The 16,621-nt window shown below is 39.3% G+C and overlaps 1 protein-coding gene across 1 annotated transcript in view; it reads left to right on the top strand.

Annotated features, from left to right (window-relative positions):
* Positions 1-14,814, top strand: part of TGS1 (trimethylguanosine synthase 1) — a 39,436-nt gene extending 24,622 nt beyond the window's left edge. The window contains exon 13 of the mRNA XM_054018439.1: positions 14,497-14,814. Within this exon, the coding sequence (XP_053874414.1) occupies positions 14,497-14,613 (117 nt within the window). The 3' untranslated portion in view covers positions 14,614-14,814. The remainder of the gene's footprint in view (positions 1-14,496) is intronic.
* Positions 14,815-16,621: the final 1,807 nt, after the last annotated feature.

The raw sequence follows: 16,621 nt of genomic DNA, 5'->3' as shown, positions 1-16,621 counted from the left end.
AATGGGGTCATTATACAGCTGATTGCCCCTGATGGGCTATCAAACAGGCTAGATAGTGCTGATACCAGTGTCTGAGGGTGTCACCCAGAAACACAGCACAGGTTTGAAATGCAGATATTGTATCGTATCGTATCTCCTAGAGCTGGAAGGGACCTTGAAAGGTCATCGAGTCCAGCCCCCTGCCTTCACTAGCAGGACCAAGTACTGATTTTGCCCCAAATTGCCCCCTCAAGGATTGAACTCACAACCCTGGGTTTAGCAGGCCAATGCTCAAACCACTGAGCTATCCCTCAGATATATTATGTGTATTTATAACTCATGATACAAAGATGATACATGCATATAAACCAGATTATCTCACTTAGCAAATTATAACTTTGCCACTGATATCTTATATGGCATATCTTGTAAGATTCATTGCAATTTTGTAATATTGGTATCAATAATGTAAATGGTCACCCATATTCCATACAGTGTTACAGTAAGTACTAATGCAGAAGGATTATTCCAGAAAAATTGTGCCCATCCCAGTTTGTAAACAGCAGGTTTTTTTAGAATGTTTTGTTCAGGATATAAGAAAACAAATGGTTTTTAGTTTTCATTGCTCCTTCCCCTCACTACTTAAATAACATTACAGTTGTTTAGTCCTGGAGTGTACAAGGTGGCAAAACACAAAAAAGGAAAAGAAGTAGAATAGGCAGTCGCATCCCTCGAGAACTTCTTATGAGATTTGTCATACAGGATCAGGTCATTGGTCCTTCAAGTCTGGTATCTTGCCTACAGGAGCGGCCAATTCCTGATTTTATTTATTTTATTAACTAGAGAAAGGAGGGAAAAAATCCATAATGTACCAAGCCAATTTGTGCTATGTTGTACATGGCCAGCACATGGAGAATATTTGATAAGCAGTATTAATTCTACATGCATATATGGAAGATAACCTTTGTTGTTTGGCACACTAGTGGAGTAGACTAGCCCTTGATAAGGTGCAATTAATCAAATTGTTTCTCTTCAGTTCATTCTTCTATTTCTAGAGGGAGCAGTAGTATTAATAAAACATGTGGAAAAGTGTTAAAGAAACTGTTTTGGTTTTTTGAAATCCCATCAAATTTACCTGCCTATGATTGTGTTCTTGTTACAAGAATAATTTTTCATGTGTTGCATTTTTAGGTCAAATTGAAGATGAACAGCCCCAGTAAAATATAAAAGACCTGTTTTTAACTTTTTTTTAAAAAGGTTCTTTCTATCTGTGCTAATTATAAATCTTAATTTCCTTGTTTTTAAGCACTCTTTATGGCTGTCGATTAATCACAGTTAACTCATACAATTAACTCAAAAGAATTAATCACGATTAATTGCAGTTTTAATCGCACTGTTAAACAGTAGAATACCAATTGAAATTTATTAAATATTTTGGATGTTTTTCTACCCTTTCATACATATTGTATTCTGGGTTGTAATTGAAATCAAAGAGTATATTATTTTTGCTTACAAATATTTGCACGGTAAAAATGATAAAAGAAATAGTATTTCAGTTCATCTGATACAAGTACTGTAGTGCAATCTCTTTGTCATGAAAGTGCAACTTACAAATGTAGATTTTTTTTGTTACATAACTGCACTCAAAATCAAAACAATTTAAAACTTCAGAGTCTACAAGTCCACCCAGTCCTACTTCTTGTTCAACCAATCGCTAAGACAGACAAGTTTGTTTACATTTACAGGAGATAATGCTGTCCTTTTCTTGTTTGCAATGTCACCAGAAAGTGAGAACGGGCATTTGCATGACACTTTTGTAACTGGCATTGCAAGGTATTTACGTGCCAGATATGTGAAACGTTCGTGCCCCTTCATGCTTTGGCCACCATTCCAGAGGACATGCTTCCATGCTGCTGACACTCGTTAAAAAAATAACAAGTTAATTAAATTTGTGACTGAACTGGTGACAATTGTATGTCCCCTGCTCTGTTTTACCCACATTCTGCCATACAGTTCATGTTATAGCAGTCTTGGATGGTGACCCAGCACATGTTGTTCATTTTAAGAACATTTTCACTGCAGATTTGACAAAACACAAAGAAGGTGCCAATGTGAGATTTCTAAAGATAGCTACAGCACTCGACCCAAGGTTTATGAATCTGAAGTGCCTTCCAAAATCTAAGAGGGACGAGGTATGGAGCATGCTTTCAGAAGTCTGAAAAGAACAACCCTCCGATGTGGAAACTACAGAAACTGAACCACCAAAAAAGAAAATCAACCTTCCACTGGTGGCATCTGACTCAGATAATGAAAATGAACATGTGTTGGTCCACAATGCTTTGGATGGTTATCGAGCAGGACAGCATGGACTCATGTTCCCGAGAATGGTGGTTGAAGCATGAAGGGACATATGAATCTTTAGCGCATGTGGCACGTAAATATCTTGCGACTCCGGCTACAACAGTGCCATGAGAATGCCTGTTCTCACTATCAGGGCAGCATTATCTCCTGCAAATGTAAGCAAGCTTGTTTGTCTGAGTGATTGGCTGAACATCAAGAACTAGGACTGAGTGGACTTGTAGGTGCTAAAGTTTTACATTGTTTTATTTTTGAATGCAGGGGGGTTTTGTACATAATTCTACATTTTTAAGTTCAACTTTCATGATAAAAAGATTGCACTACAGTACTTGTAATAGGTGAATTGAAAAATACTATTTTTGTTTTTTTACAGTGCAAATACTTGTAATCAAAAATAAATATAAAGTGAGCGCTGTGCACTTTGTATTCTGTGTTGTAATTGAAATCAGTATATTTGAAAATGTAGAAAACATCCAAAAATATTTAAATAAATGGTATTCAATTATTGTTTAACAGTGCAATTAATCACAATTAATTTTTTTAATCGCTTGACAGCCCTACACTCTTTGTATGTGTGACATACTGCATGTGCTAAATCTCCTTGCATCAGGGTTTTAATGCACCGAGTACATTTTCTCTTAAAAAAAATAATAAAAAAAAAATCCAGAACTAGCATTTTCAAAGTATCAAAACTATCAATCAAACGATTTAACAACGCTTGAATTGAGAGGTCATTTTAATTGGTTGCTAGTTGTACGTTTACATACCATGGCACAAAATTTCACCTGGAAAAACTCTTCCGGAGAGACAAGTTTAAAGAAAAGGATTAGAGTCACAGCTTTAAAGAGACTTCCTTGTTCTCTTTAGAGTATTTGTTTTGTTTGTTTTACAGTTTTCAAAATCAAGCACAGTGGGAACTCTGTGAACATTCAGATAGCTGAAGAAACCCCACTAACTTCTCCTGGTGACTTTTTCACTTACAATATTTTTTCAAACCAAGTAGTAAAACCATCAGGATCAGGAGCAGAACTTGCCCCAAGGTAGTAGTGCTGGCTCTTTTCATAGCTTGTTTTTTCTTAGGAGATTTTGCTACTCTCTCTTGAAATGTTGCAACCTTTTATATTTGCTAAGAAAGAGCATATTGTTGTGCATATTGTACTTCTGGGGGAACTCTGTGCCGAAAAAATTTAAATTCTGCACATTATTTGAGAATTCTGCATATTCTATTTATGAAAATAACACAATATAATCATGCGAGTTACTAATTATTTTGTTAATTTATTTCAAAATATCTGTCAGCAAGTATGTCTGTAACAATGCAGACAAAAAAAAAAAAGATTTTTTTGACAAATAGATTCCTTACTATGTATATTAATACGGAACTTTGTACAATTCATTTAAATTACAATATAGAACTGTATTTCCTGCACCTGTCAGAAGCAGTGCAAAGGCTTGCCGGAGTCAGGGGTAACAGAGGAGCTGAGGGAGAGGGAAGGAGCCTAGGAGTGAACCTGGAGGGTGTTGGGTGTGGGTGGGAGGTTTTTCTTTGGGGGAGAGGAGATGGGATTGTTAGGGTGTTAGGAAGCTGTCCAATGCAGACCCTGTCTGACCCCAAGTTTCTCCCCTTCAGTCAGGCATGTCTTCCCCATCCCTTCATCCCCAGAGGTGTCTGTAGCTCCCCTCCCCCATCCCCAGACTTAATGCTGTCACCCCACTAGCTCCTGAGCCAATGCTCCAGGCTGTCTTCCCCCCACTTGCCATTCTGAACCCCAGTCTGTGACATCCCCTCCCAGCAGCCCTGTGTGCCCCACTCTGTTCTAACCTGGATCCGTGGGCAGGGGTCAGTGATGAATTTTGCTCCTGGGGGAATTCTGCAACACTGGGCATAGAATTTTGCATTTTCCCATATGAAATACATTTAGCCTAAGAAGTGCTGCAGTTCTGCCTTTTACCCACCAGAGGCCACTATGGCACTAGAACAGCTGGCACGAACACAGCCTGGTGGGCAAAAGACGGAACTGCAGCACTTCTTAGGCTAAATGTTTTTTATGCAGGAAAATACAAAATTATGTGAGACAGATGAATTCTGTGCATCCGCAGATGCACAGAATTCCCCCAGGAGTAATATTGACCTGTTTTCCTTTCTCTCAGACTGTTAATACCTTTGCTAAGAGTTGACCTAGGTTGGAGGAGATGCTCTTTCTGGTACACACATATATGGTCTGACTCTTGCGCTTCATCTACACTGGACTTTCATCGCTAAACTTTTGTCGTTCAGGGGTGTGAAAAAAATGCACACACCCTAAATGACACAAATTTTACTGACGAAAGAGTAGCTACACTGTGCACCTTTTAGCGGCACAGCTGTGCCGCTAAAAGGTGCATAATGTAGACATAACCTTAGAAGGAGAACTTATCACAGTTAGGTCCTAACATGACACATTCATGAGGTTTCTGTCCAGTGTTATTTTAAACAACACAAAAGTTAACTTTGAGACATCTATTCTATCATTAAATGGTAAAAATGAAATTGGTTTTGTGGAGTGGCCCTCCTCATATGTTCTACTGAAATCCTGCAGGTGACACCTCTGATTAAAACTGTGTAGGATGTTTAACCTGGCAAAAAGAGAGAGAATTGGAATAGCTTTAATAAAATGATGGGAGAACACCTAGTGCAAATCACCCACAGGGGGTAAAATTGGTTTTCCAATTCAAGTATCAACTTACTTAATATGATTTTTTTACCAGCCCAACCAATATTGTTAGAGGCTAGTTACCAAGAAACTTGTGGAATTTGGATTATCACTAGCCACTCTTGACTCTGCTTAATTAGCTTCCATGATACTATATTCTGAGCACTTGAGTATCCTATTTTTAATTTTAAAAATAATCAAGTTGCATACAAGGTCAGTAGTTATGAGTGAATATTTACTTTAGAAAACACATTTTTTTTCCCTTTTAGCAAAAAGACCGTTTATAATATGCGTTACCATGAATTGTCCTTATTTCTTAACAGGGTCTCTTTTCAGTTCTGTAAATAAGGCATGCAATTATAAAACAGTTAAAAACAACTGTTACAAAGTGCCCTTAGTCCAGTAAACAATTTTCACAGGTTAAAATCATTTGGGTCAAGTTTTGAGAGAGTATCTATTTTTGGGAGCCTCTGTTTTTGGGTGCTCAGCTTGAGATCTTGAAATCTGATTTTCAGAAAGTGCTAAGCATTCACCTTCTGAAAATTGGGTCCCTTTAAGGGAAAGGTTCTCCAACTGTGCTCGCCCACTCCTCCCCCCCCCCCCCCGGAATATATTCTGGGGGAGAGGGCGTGAGAAGTGTTACGGGGGGGGGTGTACTTTACCCAAAGCAATGAATAATTATCCAAGCTGATTCGTCCAGACATATCAGGTTCCTCAGCTGGGGCTGTGCATTTTGATGGATTTCTGTTAAGCTTGCACAGCGTTATACAAAGTTGTTGCCATCTATATGTTAATCCGTTTGCTAGGACGGGGTGTGCACATTTAATTGTAAGCATCGACCACAAGCAGTTTTGCTTTTCCTCTTATTCCAATGGATCATTGGCTCTGTTTGAATCAATGCCTTACTGTTTTTAATATTTAGTGAGAGTTGCATTTTGATTTTTTGTTTATCTGTATATGTACTTATGTGGCCGGGGGGGGTAAACTACTACAGACACAAAGAAGGGGGGCATGAGCAAATAAGTTTGAGAATCACTGCTTTAAGGTGTTTCAAATTGGAGACCCAAAATCACTAGTCCCTTTGGAAAATCTTGATCTCAGCATACAATAATTAACCTGCTGTAAATTGTCTTCCTATCACTGGATTTTATTCAACCTACTCCACATTATTTCAGCAAAGGTGATTGCAATCTTTAACTATCAAGACTAATAACAATTCTGGGTTAGCAACCATGAAAGCACCCTTGTTATTCCCAACAAGCAAACTTTCATTGGCCTTCTAAAGTAATATGCACTGATTATTTTCAACAGTGGTTCTCCTCTCCCCTCTCCCCTCAATGAAAATGTTATGGGGGTGAGAGAGGGAGCAGGATTCTTTTCAGAAAACATTAGTAATAATGATTTCCCATTTTCCCTTCTTTGTTACAAATGGTGAGGGTGAAGGTAGCCTCAAAGCAGAGTACAAATGGTGATTTATGTTAAACCATTATATTGCTTCACAGAGCTCTCTATTAGAGCTTTTTAGCTGATAGTTAGGAGATAAGTTTTCTCAGCATGCGTCTGTTAGGATCGTAAGGATGAGCATAGTATATTCCTCCATAAAGGTTAAGCCACAGATGGATTTTCCATACAAAAGACATTTTCCCAAATAACTTTGTGTAGCTTTGCTATCTTTTAAGCTGTATAGAAAGCCAGTTTATCCAGATATTTTCCACATCTAGCTGTAATTCCTTACTTCCTTGGCAACTACTAGTGCCCTCCCATTCCTTCTATGGTCTCCTTGCTCCCTCTATAGTTTCCCTTAACATCTCTGCAGCTTTCACCATCTTCAGAAAAAAAATTATATTCTAGAAGGAAATAATGGGGTAAGTGGGTTTTGCCCATCGTGACAGGGCCATGCTCTGTCCTGATGCCCCAGAAACTGCTCAGACCCACTTTCTTCTTGTATGTAGGCTGCATTTTATTCTAAACCCAATCACCAGCCCCAGTACAGTGCAACATCACAGTTTTAACCTCTGCTTCTTTCAGCCCTTCTTTGCTAGGGTCCTAAAAGGAGAGGAGGTCTCCCTCTCTCTAAGGAGAGCCTTCATTCTAGGCTCAGCTAGCCATGTCCTCCTTCCCCCACATAACACTTCCTTCTTGGCTTTTATCAGGTGGTTCAGGTCTAATTGTTGAGGTCTAATTAGTTCCTTACCTCCCTAGCCTCTCCTTCTGATTAGCTAATTATTCAATCAGCCATTACTAGGGGAACCAATTCAGGCTACAGTGGTCAGAGTGCTGCCCCACCTGTCACATCTCAGCACTCTGTCTAACCATCAAGTTAGTCTTAACTGGCTTTGAGTGCACTGCTTCGAATAATGTGGAGTCTACGCTCGCACTGCATTGACCAAAGTAGATTGACCATGGCTCTGTGCTGCTCAGGGAGGTGCTTTCACTGTCTCTCTGTCATGGGATGCTTATGTTAGCCGGAGACAAATTTTGAACATAGACACATGCATAAATAGGTTGACGCAAGGCGACTTACATCGACCTAACTTTGTAGTGCAGAACAGGCTTAGATCTCCCAGTCTTATTACTCAAATAATTTCACTTAAAATAGATTATTTTGATATTAAGCCATATGGAGCAGAGATTGTCTTCTTGTTCCATGTTTGTACAGTACCTAGCACAAAGGGGGTCTTGATCTATAATTGGGGCCCCTGGGTGCTATGTTAATACAACTAATATATAATAATTGGTGGTGAATTATGTGGAGTTACACTCTGTAAGTGATTGACATTAGGATCAATCATGTTAGGTCTAGAAACATATTTTTCATGAAAGTTTTTGCAAAGATTAGAGTGTATTTATCTACATCCCAAGAGGCTTCTTATTTGGTTTGAAAAAATAAAATTAGGTGGCTTGTTCTCTTGCAAAAGCAGCAGGGTACAAAAAACTTCAGATATGGTCTTTCACCTTTATGATATTATCCTAATAAGCCAAATCAATCAAGATAGTATTGAGCTTCTATATGATATGTTAAGACTAGGCAATACAGGGTATAATGATATTGTTAAAACCTGTCCATAAAAACTACAAACAAAATGTCTTATATTGTTCAAACAAAAAGGAAACCAGTAAAAACTAATTTGAGAATCAAAGTGGGTTCCAGACAGAAACAAATCTCTCTGTAAATTGAGTAAACATGTGGTTTCAGAGGGAAAATGCTTATACGTTAAATTGGGAGGCCAGAATGTAACTCTTTCCTGGGGTTCTGAAGGGTTTCAGGTATGTTGCCTTTGTGCTGATGATTCATATTGTCCACTAAAGATCTTCTGAGCTTCAGCAAGTTAAGATCTTCTTAACTTGCTGTTTGCTATTTACGTTGTAAGATATTTGCACCAGCTGTTTATCAGTAAATATTGAAGTATCTAAAAAATAGTGGTGTGAAATATTCATCAAGAGCAGGGTGGACTTTTGCTTTTAACCATAAAGAGTCTATTTTAATTTCTATATCAGTGGCTTCCCAATGATATTTTAACAGAACTTTGGCTTCCATAAACTGAAATGTTGTGTTGTTGTTTTTTATTAAGAGGAAAGGTCTTTTCCTGTTAGTTGCCACAAAAACATTCATCAAAAATTCTTCTCTTCAGCTGAGTTTTTTGGTACAGCATATTAGTTTAATACTACAGAAGAAAAGGAGCAGTGCTACTTCTGTTTTTTGGGGAACATCTAATGACTTGTGCTTTAGCTTTTAGCACTTAAGCAAATCTCATTTCACTTTAACTCTGCTTTATAAAAAAAATATTAAACTTCACAAGCAATTAGATAAGGTGAGGAAAAATGAACACAAAAAACTTTACTGGAAGGGGAGCTATTAATTGGTGATTTGTTGGCCAAATGAATCATCATTGTGTAAAGCTGACAGAGCCAACAAAATACTCATGTTTGGAATAATAACCGGAACAGCACGACAAAAATTCTCAGGATGATGGTTTATAAGATGGCTGCAGATAAGTTATTACTCAGTGGCTGCACGGGAGTTCCCTCTGAATTTAAGGAAAAGATTTAGGCAAACTGCCCAGGTGTCAGCTAAAGTCTTGTGCAAAATAAAATCCAATTCTGTTTCATTAAATGTGCAGTGAAAGCAGGATTTCTTTTACAAGCATAAACCAAGACTGTAGCTGTCCACAGCATTTCACTTCACATTTTCCATGGCAACATTAATCTCTAAAGCATGAAATATCAAATTCTAGGCATGCACCCACTGCATTTTTTCATAGAATATTTTTCCATAGAGTTTAAGTCTAGAAAGGACCATCACATCATTTTGTATGACCACCAGTATATCACAAGCCATTACATTTCCTCCATATACCCCTATATTAAGCCCAAAGGCTTTTCTTAGAATAAGGCATTTCAGTCCTCAGGAGACTAAACTGGCAGAGAACAGGACAGACTAAAGTATCACCAATGCTTGAGGCCCCTGTAATGACAGGAAATTGATTAGGTCAGAGATGTCTGCATGATCCCAGCACGCAAACCACACCCCACAATGCAGGGGAAGGAGGAGAAACTTCCAGGGGTCCTGCTAGTCCTTCCCAACCTAAGTCTGGCAATCAGTATGTGAGCAAGACGCACCATCCAGGCATCTAGAAAGAGGAATTTCTGAATACCTTAGGAGCACTGGTCCATCCTGTACGGTGTCCTGTCTTCAGCTGTGGCCAATCCCTGATGCTTCAGAGGAAGGGGAGAACAAATAAACCCAGAACACACCTAGCCAATTATGTGTTGGGGGAAAAATTCCTTCCTGACCCCTGCAGACAACCCGCTGAAGCATGAGATTTGATTATAGCAGGGGTCGGCAACGTTCGGCACGCAGCTCGCCAGGGTAAGCAACCTGGCGGGCCGGGCCAGTTTTATTTACCTGCTGACGCGGCAGGTTCGGCCAATCGCGGTCCCTACTGGCCGCAGTTCGCCGTCCCAGGCCAATGGGGCGGCGAGAAGCGGCGCCGGCGAACGATGTGCTGGCTGCGGCTTCTTGCCACCCCCATTGGCCCGGGACGGCGAACCACGGCCAGTGGGGGCCGCGATCGGCCAAATCTGCCGCGTCAGCAGGTAAATAAAACTGGCCCGGCCCGCCAGAGTGCTTACCCTGGCGAGCCGTGTGCCGAACGTTTCCGACCCCTGGATTATAGTCTCTCTCATGACCTACCAGGCATAGACAATAATGTTAAGTAGCTTAACCCAGCTTTCAGATGTTGTATGACATGCATTTCTATCTCTGTAGCTTTGTGAGGAGCTGGTCCTTAAAACTGCTGCTGATCCCTTTGGTTAGCATTGCTTTTTAGACAAGGTCCAAGACATAGCAAAGTAGGATGACCAGATGTCCCGATTTTATAGGGACAGTCCCACTTTTGGGATCTTTTACAACTTCCCTTCCGAATAGTTAAAGGCAAAGAGTGAGAGACAGGGAGATTTTATGTTAATTTGAATGTGCACTGATTGGCATAGGAGAAGAACTTAGATTCATAGATTTTGCCAGGTAACTATACTTACTGTATTTTGCTTTTAAAATGCATCTCCTCTATAAAACAAACTCAGCTTCTCTAGTATTTAATGAAGACTCAAGACAAAATAGAAAGAATCACAGGATCAGTTCTGGATTTGCTAAATTTCAAGGTGCTTGGATCTGGGATTTTGGTTTGGGCTTATCTCAGTTTTTAAATGACACGAGTTTTGAGGGGATCCCATATGTACACCTGTACCTCAATATAACGCAACCCGATATAACACAAATTCGAATATAATGCTGTAAAGCAGTGCTCTGGGGGTGCGGGGCTGCACACTCCGGTGGATCAAAGCAAGTTCGATGTAACGCGGTTTCACCTATAACGCAGTAAGATTTTTTGGCTCCTAAGGACAGCGTTATTCGAGGTAGAGGTGTAGTTGTCATTCTTCATTGGGTCTTTAAAGTATTTACATGAAAAATGCTGCCTAAAAGGATAGCGAGTAATCGGAATTTCGTTGTATTCTGTGTAAAGCCCAAAGCATTTAAAGAATATCATCTTTCCTTAATAGGTTAGGATTTTTGTTCGCTTCTAGGTTGTTGGAATATTAATTTTAATTTTCTATCTACATATTGTATAAATTGACATGGGTGCCATAGCACAGTTGTAAGACTGATTCTTTAGAGAAAGCAAAATGGCAGTGTGAGCAATCAAAGAAGTTGGGCATTTTAGGGGAGTCTATGCATTGTAAGTCCAGCTAGTGGAGGAAATTGATGCCTAGATTAGCTGTTTTAAGGAATTTAGGTCTGAAGAAAGTAGGAGAAAAAGAAGAGGACAGAGAAACATTCCATGATGGATCGTGTACTCTCAGCATATATAGTAAGTTTGCACATTACCTTAATTGCTAACCTAAAAAGAGCCATAATTTTTAATCATTGTCTAAGATAACGTAGCTATCCAGATCTACTTTCGTGCTCATATTTCCTTTTTCACATCCCCTTATATTATTTAAAATGTAACTACAGTAGAAAGGAGAAATGTCAGAAAATTCGGGTTGGTTTTTTTTAAATAATTTTACTAAGAATAATGGGAGGTGCATATTGATATTTCTAAGAATAATGGGAGATGAAAGAACAGAATGTTTTGAAATAACAAAGGGGGGAATAGGGATTGAGGAAGGCAGTAATTGAAGTTTTTAAAAGCATTTGTTAATTACTGTGTAGTTAGTCTTGTGTAATGCTGTGTTTTTTTCCCCTCTATAACTGTCAGGGTTCATTGAACCCTGCTGATTAGAATTGCTGGCAAGTATCTTGTATGTAATTACATCTCCAGTACTTTGTACGGGAACATAACTGGAAAATGTTCTTAGATTTTTTTCCTGCATGCAGGTTGTTCCATATGAGCGAGCAGCACTTCTGTACTGAATTCTGTTTGTTTCTCTGGACCTCCCCTCAACAAAAAGAAGGTTGAGGAATTAGCATAGAGTGTGGGTGGGATTTGAGCAGACAACCTGTGTAGTTCATGGCATTCTGGAATCTTGAGACTTTTATACTACATTTTGTTTAATTTCCCTATATTGTTTAAACTTATATATTTAATTGGCTTAACGGAATCTTGTCACACTTTGTTTAAAGTATTTTTAGTGGTTGAATGAAATTGTAACTATACTCATCCTCGATCTAATAGTATGAAACTATAAATAGCCACACACAGTGTAATTGTTCAAATGTGCTTCAGTATGTGCTATCTTTCTTCAACGCATATGTCCTGCATTTCAGCTAAGTCCAACATTTTATTTTTCTTTGTATTGATACACTGTTGTGTAGTTTCCATTTGGCTTACTAGGAAGCTGAAAAAATTAAAGAAATCAGTCTTTTTTTTTTGACTTTATCAAACACTTTTATTAAATGCTTCTGTTGTTTAGTAGGAATTCATTAGTCATGCACAGAAACATTTCTGTAAATTCTATTCCTAAGTGTGTTGAAATTATATTGAAATGCCTTTTTGCTGGCATTGTGTAGGTACCTGCTCTCATACTGAGTAGTCTCTTCCAAAATATTTATGTATTAATTTAAACAAATCTAATTATAAAACATACGTATTCCAACACTGTTGAAGGGATGATTACTGCTTTTTCTTATACAGAATTCTTAAAGAAGAGTAGCACAAAACTAACCTCCCTAAATTTGTTTTGCCCTTAGATGTTAACAACTTTGCCATTAAAACTTCAAGTAAGAAAAAATAAGTCAGAACATTTAACATTCCTGACCACTTGCCAAATTCAGATTCTTGTGCTATTTATAAATACTTCAGTCAGCTTCTGCTTTTTTGCCTTAAGTGTTAGGTTGCATTTTGACAAGAACAGTGTCTTTTCTTATTAACATTAAACTGTGGGATGAAAAAGCTTTTAATGCTTTTGTTTTTGTCTGCTGCTGTAAGTAAGAAAATAAATGTCTGTTTCAGATTAATATGTAGTCATTGATTTGAATAAAAAAGTTCACAAGTAGAATTTAAATTAATGTTATTTCCTCTCTATTACAGTAGCTGGTTTTTTACTAATACAAAAATAAGAGGAAGTTCAGCATGTTTAAATATAAACTCACGTATAAGTCTCAAAGGAGTTTAGAAGAGGTAACAGTGCATACTTAATTTTGCATTTTAGCAGCTGCTGCCATGGACTTCTTGGTCTAAAGGTCAGTTGAAATTTACTGCAGGCTTGCAGTCCATGACCTTCACATTTTAGTCAGCATAGAATCACTTTGTACCTTTGCTTTCTTGGGAGCAATTTGAATGCAAAACTGAGGCAAAGACAGTAAAGTATATCAGTTTATCACATTGGGTGCCACCCAGTCGTTGAACCGCTGCAGGCAGACTGCAGCACATGCGTGGAACCACACTGAAATCAAGGAGGCCTTGCATCGGCACAGCTGCCTGCCCATGCACATTGCCAGATCAGGGTCTTCAAGGGTACCTTTGCTTTTTTTTCTTTAAAGATACATTTTCAATTATCTTCCCTATATTTTTTCTTTCCTTCCTGTGGTAGTGCATCACAAGTACTGCTGTAATAAACAAGTATTTCCGATTGCTCACACTTGACACAATGGTACTGCTGCATACTGTAAATATAAAGTAGGAAGAACACAATTGCTGAATGCTATCGTCCTAGAATGAGAGCACCTGCTGCACCAAGTTCACTTTGCTACTGGCCTGTAAATATTCCTTTAAAATTAGTGGAGCATTAAGGATGTGCAAAGCATAGTAACTGAACATCAGTAGATTCAGTAGACGTTTTGTCATTGACTTCAATGGGACTAGGATTTCTATCTGGAACATTCAACAGCAGCCAGTCAGTTTGCTAGCTGTTTTATTCTAAACATTGTGTGAGACTTTAAAATAAAAAAAAAAAAAAGTGTCTAGTCAAGGGTTTTTTTGTGACACGTTTTTCTCATCCCATATTTTTTCTTGAGCAGTCAACTCCCGTGCAATCTTTCATCCTTTCCTTGATTCTTAAGATTTAGCCCTGATAATCTATAAAATTTCAGGACTGTCTGGCATTTTGGTGCCTTACTGTTGCTGTTTGCTGCAAGTGAGATGGGCGAACTGCAGTGCTCTCAAAACACTGAGGGTCCTGTACCTCAGAATTAACATTTATGGTAACCTGTTTTAAATAACACTGAAGTGTGAAACAATAGCAGGCATTTTTCCACATATGTAGTCCTACTGTTTTAATAGCTATGAAGGGGGGAGATTTTTCAGAGGCACAAATGGCACATAGACACTAATCAGCCATTGTTTTGTTGTTTGTTCGTTTGTTTAAATATTTAGGGGGAGATTTTTCAGTGTTACTGAGGAATGTGTCCCCGTTTTAATAGTAGCAAAGAAAACACTTTTGATGATGTTTGGTTTTGTGAGATGAATGAAAGACATGTTTTGAAATTGCTTGTTTTTCTGTTTTTATTTGTTTTTATTCTTTTTAGGTTGCTTCCTTAGCTGGGCCAGGAGGTCAAGTTGAAATAGAACAAAATTTTCTCAATAACAAATTGAAGACAATAACTGTTTATTTTGGTGACCTAATCAGACGAGATGTATCCTGAACTCAGTGCATATATACCCAAGTAAGAAATGGATCATGGTGTTTTAGACTTCCTAATAATATAGACTTGATTTCCCTTTGTCTCTAATTGTTGGCTTTGGTTAAATTTCTTCTGTTTAATTTTTTTCTCCTTTCATTTTTTGTTTAGAGAAATATGTTTTCATCCTGTTCGTTGCAAATATGTCAATAAAATACTTTTATAATAAAATTTTCGACATTGATGTATTTCTTTAATTAAAATAACAAAAGAAACTTTAGTAGTTTTCATTACCAAAGATCTTATTGTAAATCTAGGGAAAGCTGCCTTCAGAATGATACATGTCACAATACCAGTCTAAGAGGAGTTCAAGGCTCTGTTCAAATATGCATGCAGAACCTAAATTATATTTTATAATAGGTATTTTTGTGTTTATCAGTTTTCCAAACCTGCATAATATTCAAAACAAATTGAGAGATATCTAGTACTTAGTACAAACGAATTCCAGAAACAAATAATGAAAATGGAGTTTCTCTGGGGAAAAAAAAAAATTAATTTATAAAAATCTATGGTCCATGCTTAAATAATTAAACATAATAAGCTACTATATGGGAAAACCTACCAAAGACTTACCAAAGTCAGAGTTAAGCAGCTCTCAGTTCAGCTGGAAAACATTTATGTGGTCATTGTTCCTCATGCTAGGGTCCACAGACCTGTTACCAGGAGTATTTCAGCCTGCTTGAGGCTTGTGGGCAGGACCAGATTTGTCAGTCCCTGGCAGCAGGGCAATAGCCTTCCCCCTGAAATTCCCTCCCGTCTATTTGCCTTCCCCGTGGCTGGTTGTTCACCCAGCTCTTGCTGCTGCAGAACCTTTCTGAAGGAAATTCCAAACTTTATTTCAAATTTCTAACTAGCAGTGTGACTCACTGATGTGTCTGTCTAATTCCCATTTGTGTCCCTGGGCTCCGTTTTGCTTTCTGGGAAAACTGTCCCCTAACTCAGCTTCCCCTTCTGTGGCTGGGGCCCCTGCAGGCTTCAGAGAGAAAAGCCATAAGCATAAGGAAAGATCCATGTCTTATTCCCCTTTATTAAATGTCTCATTGGGGAGCTCAGCTGACTCTGTGGGCAGAGTGCGGTCCCAAACCAGGTAGGGTTGGGCCCTCTGCCGTGGGAAGGGAAAGAGCCAAGCAGGACTGGAAATGAACTGGTTCCAGGGCAAGCAACTCCCCTCCCCCAACTCTGAGGGGAGAGAATCTAGAAGGGCAGTGTGCCCGATAGAAGATTGCACCTGAGTCCCTATAAACCACACCAGCAGCCACATTCTGTGGAGCTCATCCATCTACTCCCCCTTCCCTCAGGCTGTAGATGGAGGGCACTGGACACCCCATGGAATGCTGCCAATGCCAGGAAGTGTGGTAAGGGGCCTTTGGGTCCAACTCTGTCAGCAACTCTTGTCAGGCCCAACATACTCACTACACTTGCCACACTGTTGTCATAATCTGTATCTAAAAAGATGTCACGTAAGGCCCTGGTTCTCAACCAGGGGTCTGGGCCCCCTAGGGGCCCACGAGCAAGTTTCAGGGGGTCCGCCAAGCAGGGCTAGTGTTATATTCACTGGGGGCCAGGGCCGAAAGCCTAAGCCCTGCCGCGCAGAGCTGAAGCCTCTGAGCCCCACCACCCAGGGCTGAAGCAGACGCCTAAGCAACTTAGCTGTGGTGTGGGGCCCTGGGCAATTGCCCTGCTTGCTGTCCCTTAATGCCGCCCTGGCTTTTATATGCAGAAAACAACTTGTGGCACAGGTGGGCTCTGGAGTTTTTATAACATGTTGGAAGGTAGGGCTACCATATGTCCGGATTTCCCCGGACATGTCCGGCTTTTCGTTCTATAAATAGCCGTCCGGGGGGGATTTTTAAAAATCTAAAAATGTCCGGGATTTCCCCAGTCGGCTATTTATAGATCGAAAAGCAGCGGCCAAGTGCCGCTGGGCAGCCAAAGCCCCTTCCCGGCTCCTCCCATCCCCTGCAGCCTTACC

This window comes from Malaclemys terrapin, chromosome 2 (assembly GCF_027887155.1).
Source record: "Malaclemys terrapin pileata isolate rMalTer1 chromosome 2, rMalTer1.hap1, whole genome shotgun sequence".
NCBI classification, from domain to species: Eukaryota; Metazoa; Chordata; order Testudines; family Emydidae; genus Malaclemys; species Malaclemys terrapin.
Note: the sequence above shows the minus strand (reverse complement) of the source record. Positions and strands in the feature narration are given on the sequence as shown.